At 35.7% G+C, this 10,785-nt stretch overlaps 1 protein-coding gene across 2 annotated transcripts; it reads left to right on the top strand.

The window, feature by feature from the left end:
- Positions 1-875: 875 nt before the first annotated feature.
- Positions 876-3,419, top strand: LOC18052243 (4-coumarate--CoA ligase-like 9). 2 transcript variants are annotated; one of them, XM_024192090.1, is made up of 6 exons: positions 876-2,001; positions 2,109-2,298; positions 2,473-2,573; positions 2,680-2,747; positions 2,866-2,968; positions 3,117-3,419. In XM_024192090.1, the coding sequence occupies exons 1-6, from the start codon at positions 988-990 to the stop codon at positions 3,243-3,245; spliced, it is 1,605 nt and encodes a 534-aa protein (XP_024047858.1). In that variant the 5' UTR covers positions 876-987; the 3' UTR covers positions 3,246-3,419. The 2 variants fall into 2 exon arrangements, with proteins under 2 accessions (XP_024047858.1, XP_006447133.1); XM_006447070.2 differs by having other exon boundaries at positions 2,428-2,573.
- Positions 3,420-10,785: the final 7,366 nt, after the last annotated feature.

The raw sequence follows: 10,785 nt of genomic DNA, 5'->3' as shown, positions 1-10,785 counted from the left end.
GGGTTTAGTATTTCAAACTTAAATTTATTGTGGGTTGCCAATGGACTTGGTATTGAGAAAAAATTTCTACTGAGTATCAGCACAAATATCCAATAACCCACATTCTTTATTTTAGTTATTTATATTTTTTATTTTAATAAGAATAATCACATTAAAAAATTTAATCATAAATATATATAAGTTAAAATTTCTAATTCCTAAACCTAACTTATCTCACTGCAACATATATACAATAAACTTTCAGTAAGTAGAAATTTTATAATTTTTGTTACTAATATTTTATTTTACTTTAATTGATTTTGCTTGTTTTTGTATAAAATCTATTTTTTAATATTATTGATAATACTTGTATATTGATAAAAATATGAAGGAAGGCATTGATATTAGTGATTATCATTTGCCTACAATAGAAATATTTAGTTCTAAATTAATATTTTTTGTGTATTTTTTTAATGTTGAAATTTTAATTTCTTATTTACATTGATAAAATTTAGAATTGAATAATGTTTATGGATTTTTTAGGCTATTATTGTTTATTTATAGTTTGAATTATATAATTTAAGTTTTTATTTATTATTAAAAATATTTTTTTTATATTCATGATTTTAAATGAGAAAACTCACAAAAAAATCTATTATGAGGGTGGATTTAGTAATTGTTAAAATCTACAACATATAAATTTTTTTTAAAAAATTAAAATTTATTGTAAGTTGTTATGGGTGAGTTTGATAATTTAAATTTTTTATAAGTGGGATTTGATAATGATAAATCCACGGCGGGGCCGTGACCATTGGCATGCTAGGAGTGCCCAATGACTTAAAAGTAGTATTATTAATTTTCCTTTGCTATCTACTCAAGCCAAAAATGATAAGAGCTGCTGACAAAACCTTTTGTCGACCACTTGATGTTTCCAACAACAAAGTTCGAACTTTACCTTATAAACTGCCGCCGTTACAATATTGAAAATACTCTCTAAAGCGTGTCCGGATGGAGAAAAAGACCCCGCAACTGTTCGATACGAAGAGCGGCTTCAACTCAGCAACGAAAACATTTCACAGCCTGAGGCCCCCCATTGATCTTCCACCGGAAGACGCGCCAATCTCTGCCGTTGATTACGTTTCCTCACTCAGAGCCACCTTGCCTTGGCGTGATGACGACACTGTCGCTTTGATCAACTCAGTCACCGGCCTGCGCGTTTCTTTCTCCGAGTTCACTCGCCGAACCAACTCACTAGCTTCTTATCTCCAGAACGTAACCAGACTCTCCAAAAACGACACCGCTTTTGTACTCTCTACAAACTCCATCGAAATACCGATTCTCTACTTCTCTCTACTCTCACTCGGCGTTATTATTTCTCCGGCGAATCCAGTCAACACCGAGTCAGAGATTTCTCGCCAGATTCAGTTATCTAATCCGGTCATTGCATTCGCCACGTCATCAGTGGTTCACAAGCTGGCCAAACTCAAGCACCGAACCATCCTTATCGACTCCCCCGAGTTCGACTCAATGACTATGAGTTGGAATTCGAAACACGAGCTCGACCGCGCCAAAGTGTGTCAATCCGACGTGGCGGCGATCATGTACTCTTCCGGAACGACGGGAAGAGTGAAAGGAGTGATGTTGACTCACAGGAACTTGACGGCAGCTGTTGCGTCCTCGTTCGCTTCTTCGCCAAAGCGAGTGTCTCCGGCGGTAATGCTGTTTACGATGCCGTATTTTCATATTTACGGCTTATTCTTTTGCTTCAGGGCGGCCGCGTTGATGGAGACGGCGGTGGTGATGCAGAGGTTTGATTTGAAGATGATGTTGAAGGCCGTGGAGGAGTTCAGAGTTACACACGCGGCAGTGACGCCGCCGATAGTAGTGGCCATGTCCAAAGGCGGTTCAACGGACGGCTATGATTTGAGTTCGCTTGAGACCGTAGCGTGCGGCGCGGCTCCACTGGGAAAGGACACGATCATGGCGTTCGCTTCGAAGTTCCCGAAAGTGGTTTTGGTGCAGGTCAGTGTTGGTTTTCATTTTTATTATTTAATTTCCTTTTAGGAAAATATATTGGCGCACAAATGCAAACTTTAAGCTGTGTAGTGGCGCGGTTGTTGATGATGAAGGCTTACGGATTGACTGAATCGACGGCGGGAGTTTTCCGGACGGTGGGTCCGGACGAATGTCGGCGTTGGGGGTCAACGGGGAGGCTTTCTGCTGGTCTTGAAGCAAAAATTGTGGATCCTGAAACAGGGGATTCGTTGCCTCCAGGTAAAGAAGGGGAGCTTTCGATTAGAGGACCTACAATAATGAAAGGTATATTCTTGCCCCATTTCGAGTAAATTCAGTTATTGCAACAACTAATATAATTGACATGTTACAATTGAAAGATTGGTAGATACTGCTGTGATTAGAGTAGCACATTTGTCGAATTGATTTCTTCAGGATATGTTGGAGAACCAGAAGTTACTTCAGCTACTTTGTTACCAGATGGGTGGATGAGGACTGGTGATCTTTGTTACATTGATGAGGATGGTTTCCTTTTTATTGTGGATAGACTGAAGGATTTGATCAAATATAAGGGATATCAGGTGTCTTAAATTGCTTAAATTCTTGTTTTTCCTCTATTGATTTGGTTTGTTAAGATCATACAGCTAATATTTCCATTTCCATTTCCGTTGTTGTTACATTGTGTAGGTTGCCCCTGCAGAACTAGAACACTTGCTTCTGTCCCATCCGGAGGTTGCTGACGCTGCAGTCATTCCGTAACTAGTTTATAAGCCCTTATTTATTTATTTTTCCTTGAATTCTTATAATAGCCATTGTGTTGTTCGGCTAAGAATATAGAGTAAATTCTGATTAACAGAAAATTCATATTTGCAGATATCCTGATGAAGAAGCTGGTCAGGTGCCCATGGCTTTTGTGGTAAGGCAGCCGCACAGCAGTCTCAATGAGGCAGAAATAATGGAATTTGTGGCAAGACAGGTGCTTCCTATACAACTGTTAACTTGGGTGTTCCAATTTCATATATATGTAATTATGCTGTATTATAATTTGTAATGCTGACAGATAATTGCTACAAATATTGTAACCATTTAAAGAGTTTTGAATGCTTATTATTATTTGATTGTAGGTGTCACCGTACAAGAAAATAAGGCGCGTAGCTTTCATCAATGCTATACCTAAAAGTGCTGCTGGCAAAATATTGAGAATGGAGTTGAGGAAGGTTGCTGTTCCATCTGGGTCCTCTTGTAGATTGTGATCTTTATAATGGGTGTATACTTTAGCTTGTTTCCAATGTGAATTTCAGTGTAACTTTTTATTTTATTTATAAGAGGACATGCAAGGGGCAAATTTTGAAGTGTATTAAAAATTGCAGAATTTGGGTAATTTGTTTATTGTTGATGCCCAATTTATACTTCTATTGGGTTCTGGATGGGGGACAGTGATTGATAATCTTGATCAGATGAGCCAATCATAGTCCCTATTCAATTATGTCACCAGAATGAATAGAAAGACCACATCTGAAGTAAAATTTACAAGTGAATTCAACAACCATGTGCTTCTATCAAGAAAAAAAACCAAAAAAAAAAGTAACCCCCACCAACACGACCAAGAAAGTTCTAAGCGCTGTCATGGGGATACAAGTATATGATGTGTTAGCTGCCTCCGAGTTGTTTGGCTTGAAAAAGTTCGGGACTTTGTACACTTTCCTTTCACTGGCTAATCCTGCGCGTCCACTTGTTTGTTCTGGCCTAATTGCCAGCTATATTCTGTATCTACAAACATGATGCAAAGAAGCAACATCAACCCCATCACCATCTCTGCGAAATGCAACCTCAAAATTTGCAAGCATTCCTCGTGTTCATGAACACATGCTCCTTACTTTCATGGTAATGTCAGGTCTATGATTCTTGCTCTTCGAAATATGAGGTAGCTAAAAATGAGCTTTCATAATTTGAATACTCCATTATTATATGCTGGTGCTTGTGTGGAATTCTTGAATTTGCGATAGCTGATATGGAGATAAAGAAGATTGCAGAGGCAAACACACTGCATAAGATTTGTCTTTTTTCACCTTTGTCCGGTGATTGTAATTTGATTGTTGGTGTTGTACACGACCACCCGTCTTAATTCTTCTTATCAGGACAATTCATACAGGGTTAAGTGCTGCCGTTAAAAAATCCCCAGGTGCCACTCAATACTGTGAAAAATGAAAATTGCTGGTGCTCGTGTATACTTGTGCATGATACTGTGTACGGTGTGTGCCGAACAAAAACTAAGAAATTTATATAGATACAGCTTAATGGAACAATGTCGTGTGAATATTATTATATTCATTCATCTTTCTCATCGCGTAATTTGATGACTTCTCTCTCGATGATGTTGGTTGGTTGGTTTTCGGTTCGGAGACATTGGACGGATGGATTAGTTTACCAGTGCACCTTCAGCCACCAACGGTTACTAGTCTACCAATGCTTATGATCATGATCATTCACACATGAAAGAATTAATGTAAAAAGAACAACAGATATTAAATATTTGCATGCGTATTATTTACCACGCTTATTTAGTACATGCTACCGTTTAGGATGAAACTAGGTTTAAGTTGACATTGAAAGCTGTACAATCCCCTCGTATCTCTCCCTTTTTTCCAGTCTTCATTAGCAAAGATTTGAACAGTTGGTTTTGATTCAGGATCTGTGAAAAGGACCACATCTGAAGCAAGCAAGCCTTTCCCAAGGACCAGGCTTTGGTAATAAACATTATCAAAACCAATATTAATGGGGTTTCAGCATCCAAGACGGGGGGTTCCATGATAATTAAGGAAGCACATCTCAGCTTCTTAAGTCAAGATGAGTCAACACAAAGGATGACTAACTTATTGAATTTTGGTTAAAGGGAAAAACAGAAATGTGAATGAGATAAAAAAAAATAGGGGGGGAAAAAAAGCGTACCGTTGAAGCCGTTGTCTTGGTGGTGGTGTTTGTTTTCTCGTCAAAGTGAGAGAGAAAACGAAAGAAAATGAAAGAAAATAAGAAATCGAAAACCCTAACCACGAACAAAACGCGTTTAAAGTAAAGGAAAGGGAAAATTTTGATTCAACAAAACAAAACGAGAGAGAGAAAGAGAGGGAGGGAGATCAATCAAAGCAAATTTTGTCAGAATTTATAAATTACAGTTCCGAGAGAGAGTGTAATATATGGCTATGGTGCACCCATCTATTGGATCCAGCTATGCTGAGAAATCCAATAGTTGGGTGCAACTGTGGTATGATATTACAGTTGCACCATAGCTAAGTCTGTAATACATACGTACATACATATATATTATATAAATATTTTATTAATTTTTTTATTTTGGTTTTTGTTATTGTGGAAGAAAGGAAAGACCGCAGATCTGAAGGGAGAAAGAGAGAGAGAAGCACTGATCCACGATGTATTGACACTTCAGCATTTTGGCTTTTCATTTTCATGTTTACTGTTGGATAAATCATTTTGCGCCACATCATTAATTTTAAAAAATTATCCTTTTAAACTTGAATTTATGTGATATTATCAAAACTAAATGGGTTTTCAGCATCCAAGACAGCGGGTTCCATGATATTAAGGAAGCACATCTCATCTTCTTAAATCAAGATGAGTCAACACAAAGGATGACTAAGAAGCCAAGTCAGCAGGACGATTGAGGAAGTACTAGATCATTGACAGCTCAACTTAGTTAGTGATGCATGTTTATTGTGCTCTATATTCTATTTAGTTTTCTATCTTCGATAATCAAACAGTTAGTTATAGATTAGGTGGTAATAGATTAAATGAAAGCTTGATTCATTAAATAGTGGAAGATTCGTTTTACAGCAAGTAAATGAGATTCCTTGGGACATGATTGAAATCTTGCACACAAACATACACTAAACATGATATCGGGTCTACATGCAATTAAATAAAGTAAAGATCCGATCATACCTCGATACATTTTGATATCCACTTCTTGGCCTTTTTCATCTTTGTTAAGCTTGGTTGTTGTGCTCATCGGAGTATTTTTGGTCTTTGAGTCATCAATGCCGAATCTTTTGAGTAGATCTTTTACATACTTGGCTTGATTTATGAAAATTCCTTCCTCATTTTGTTTTATTTGCAGCCCAAGGAAGTACTTCAACTCTCCCACACTACTAGAAAAATGAGCTTTACTGACACTTCGTTACTGACACTTTGCAAAAAGTGTCAGTACTTATGTACATATGCACCATTTTCTGCTTTTGACAAATAGGAATCAGAGATTAATGATACTAGGGTGTCAGTAAACTAAACATCAAAAATCACTAACACTAAAGTATCAATGATAAAAAAAATTCATAAAAATTTTGTTTTAGCTCCAACTCGAACCTGGGAGCTCTAAGATTTAAAGCTTTAATGTTTGGAGCACAGACCATCAAATCTCGATGAGTCAAAGTCATAATAATATTTAAATTATTAAAAAATGAAAATATAAATAACAATAACATAAAACACACTTGTTCTCCCCATCTAGACTATATCGATTGTCTCTATCTTGCTTTCATCGTTCACTTTCGCTTTCGTTTTTCTCTTCTCGATCTCTTCTGTTTTGCACTATCCATTTACAAATTAAATTCAATTAATTTAGATAGATAATGAAAACCTAAAACTCTGATTCGTTTTTCCATTTTCCCCAAATTGAGACACAAACCAAAACCCTAATCGCTTGTTATCGAAGGGGTTTTTCTCCAACTTAACCATCCAGTGCCTATACTAGGCAAGCAAGTAAAAGCCATCGACAAGGGGTGAAGTGGCACCATCGGTTCGGTATTCAGGTAATCTCATTCTCCCTGACAAGTTAAGTCCAGAGAAAGAACTGTAGAGGAGGTTATCAACTGGTAATGGCAGAATGTTTTATTTTTTTGTGCAATTTAATTATTGGGTTTGTTTTAATTTGGCTTATGAATAATATTTTTGAATTTTTATTTTTGGGTTGTTTCAGATATTCAGAAATTGAACAGTCGTGCAACCCTGGTGGGTTTTGTTTTCCAAATATATTTTATTTATTTATTTATTTATTTATTCGTAACTTGAATTCTTATTTTTCTATATCTTCACTCACATGCAGTCCAAAAATACAGGCATTTGAAGTGGTGCATTACTTAAACTCAAAACACTTGCTGCTGCGACTCTGTTTTTTCTGCCAAATTTGAGGTCAGTTTCAAACTTTTGTGCATGTGATTTACTGTCATTGTTATTTAAAACTAAGAATGTGCATTTTTTTTAGTTTCTGAAATAAACTGTTAGCTCCGTTTCTTAACTTTGAGCAATAAGTTAGTTGATTTTGAATGTACTAAAATATGAAATTTGATTTTAGCTTTTGCCTTTGTGATTAGGAGATGATTGTTTGGGTGTTATATTGGCTGAATGACTGTGTATTTAGTGGTTACAAACTATTTACATCTCTATTTCATGTAAAGAGAGGCAAATTTTGTTATATAATCCTACTTGTTTATTTATTCTGTTTTGGTTGGACGATTTGTAATAGAGACAATGACTATGATATGAATTAATTAAGTTCGTGGTTGTGAGTATTTTGAGATTGTATAAAGTTGATGATTTGTGTTTGATTCAATAAAGAAATGCTTGTTTTAAAGTAGTTCTGCATGTTGTATTTGAAGTTAAAAAATGATTTATAGAATCTTAAAAAATGGCTTGCAAAGTGGTATGAAGACATTATTTATTTGAACTCTTAACTTTTGTTAGTTACTTGACTTATGAATTAGTTCGACTACTTAAAAAGCCATTAGCACCCATCTTACCTATTAATCTCCTATTTAAGTTTCAAAACTTATTTTGTTTCAATTTCAGGATTTTGTCTAAATTATTATTATAATTAATGATTTATAGGGCTATTAATGATTTTCCAGAATTATAAGTTTATTATTACAACTATAATCATAATAACATTGAACTTTAAATTAATCATGCAATTTAATTAAACTTAAACTAACATTACATATGTGAACAGGTAAAATATTTGAAATGGACAGAAGTTGGATAACTTGTGATAGATTGTCTGTAGAGTATCGTTCTGGAGTTGCTGATTTCTTAGATTTTGCCATTTTGAATGCTGAAAATCGAATGTCAATTAGATGTCCTTGCACCTTTTGTTGTAATATGGAGTTTCATACTCCTCAACAAGTGAAGGATCATTTATTTGAAAAAGGTTTTCTCCCAAGATATATTGTTTGGACTTGGCATGGTGAGACTGACTCTAAATCTACATTTACAAACTGTGAAGACCATTCACATAGTCAAAGATTTAGATGTCATGATTACAGTAATATAATTGACATGGTCAAAGATGCTTACGAGCATTGTGATAGAGATCCTAGTTCTTTTAAGGATATGCTTGAAGATGCTGAAAAGCCTTTGTACCCGGGTGAAAAACATTCAAAGTTATCTAGTTTAATGAGACTTTACAATGTGAAAGGGAACTATGGGTGGTCCGATAAAGGGTTTTCTGCTTTGTTAGAAGTCCTTGCTGATATTTTGCCAAATAATAATACTCTACCTATGTCAATGTACGAGGTTAAGAAAACAATGAAAGTGCTAGGCTTAGAGTATGAAAAAATACATGCATGTCCAAATGACTGCATTTTGTATAGGAATGAATTTGCTGATCTTGCTGAATGCCCAAATTGTGGAGCATCTAGGTATCAAAAAAAAAAAGATAGCTCAACAAAATTTAGGAAAGGGGTTCCTAAAAAGGTATTATGGTATTTTCCACCTATTCCTAGGTTGAAAAGATTGTTTCAATCACCACAAACAGCTCAAAATTTAACATGGCATGCTAATAAAAGAATTAGAGATGGCAAACTTCGCCACCCAGCAGACTCACCAGCCTGGCAACTAATTGACAATAAGTGGCCAAAATTTGCACAAGAACCTAGAAATCTCCGTTTAGCTCTCTCAACTGATGGGGTTAACCCACATAGTACACTTAGCACTACTTATAGTTGTTGGCCTGTTATATTAATAACATATAATCTTCCTCCATGGTTGTGTATGAAGAGAAAGTTTTTGATGTTGTCACTTTTGATATCTGGCCCTAAACAACCTGGAAATGATCTAGATGTATACCTAGCACCTTTGATTGAGGACTTAAAAACTCTATGGGATGTAGGTATTGATGTTTATGATTCTTATAGAAATGAAACCTTTAATTTACGGGTTGTCTTGATGTGGACAATTAGTGACTTTCCAGCATACGGAAACCTCTCTGGTTGTACTGTTAAGGGCTATTATGCTTGCCCAATTTGTGGGATAGACACTTGTGCATGTTGGCTGCCACATAGTAGGAAAATGTCATATATGGGCCATCGCCGCTTTCTACCACTCGATCACCTATTTCGGAAACTGAAAAAGGTTTTTAATGGGAAGCAAGAGTGGAATGAGCCTCCTAAAACTTTGTCTGGTGAGGAAATCTTTAATATGGTGGAAGATATAGATATTAAGTTCGGGGAAAAGAAGGCCAAAAAGCGGAAACATGATGGCGGTGGTGGTGGTGGTGATGATGAGAACATAACTGAAAAATTGTACAAAAAAAAGTCAATCTTTTTTGAGTTAGATTATTGGAAGCATTTATTAGTTTGCCATCAATTAGATGTGATGCACATTGAAAAAAATGTGTGCGAAAACATATATGGCACATTACTTCATCAACCAGGCAAAACAAAAGATGGGATTAATGCTAGAAAAGATCTTGAGTCTTTGAAGATCAGGGGAAAACTAGTTCCTGATGAAACAAACAAAAAAAACAAAGTCCTACCTCCAGCTCCTTATACTTTGAGTAAAAAAGAAAAAAAACAGTTTTGTGAAACCTTGCTGAGTGTGAAAGTCCCTGATGGGTATTCTTCCAATGTCCAAAACCTTGTTTCAATAGATGATTGTCGGCTTCAAGGCCTTAAGTCCCATGACTGTCATACTTTGATGCAACAATTTCTACCACTAGCCATTCGAAACTGTTTGCCTATAAATGTGAGAACGGCCATAATCAGGATGTGCTTCTTTTTTAATACATTGTGCTGTAAAGTGGTAGATCCTAATACTCTTGACCAATTGCAAGAGGAACTTGTAATCACTTTATGCTTACTGCAGCAGTACTTCCCACCTAGCTTTTTTGACATAATGATCCATTTAACAGTCCACTTAGTTGAACAAGTTAGGTTATGTGGGCCTGTTTATCTTCGATGGATGTATCCTTTTGAGAGACAAAGGAAAACTCTCAAGGATTATGTTCGTAATCGCTACCACCCTGAGTGTTGTATTGTAGAAAGTTATATTGCAGAAGAAGCACTTGCATTTTGTGCTGAGTACCTCTCAAATTGTGATGTTATTGGGCTGCCTACTGGTTGTCTAACTGATTTATCTATCGAAAAGCCTTTGGGAGGTGCAAACATAAAGGTGGTTGATGATCCTTTGTTGGCACAAGCACACCGGTGTGTTCTAATGAACACCCCTGAAATCCAAATATATATCGAGTAAGTTGTTAATTTTTCAAAAAAATATTACTATTGTATTATTAGATTAATATACTAGTTTTTAAATCTTAATATGTTTCACTGTAGGGAGCATATGCATTATTTGGCATCAAGAAACCCTTATAAGGCAAAAACAAATCTGTGGTTGCAAAATGAACACATACGAACATTTTCTGGTTGGTTACAAGCAAAGGTTAAAATTACTTAACTAAATACAATATAGGATATAAACTTAACAAGATTTTTCTACATGTTACTA

Source organism: Citrus clementina, unplaced genomic scaffold (genome assembly GCF_000493195.1).
Source record: "Citrus clementina cultivar Clemenules unplaced genomic scaffold, Citrus_clementina_v1.0 scaffold_2, whole genome shotgun sequence".
NCBI lineage: Eukaryota > Viridiplantae > Streptophyta > Magnoliopsida > Sapindales > Rutaceae > Citrus > Citrus x clementina.
This window is presented reverse-complemented; position numbering and strand designations above follow the sequence as displayed.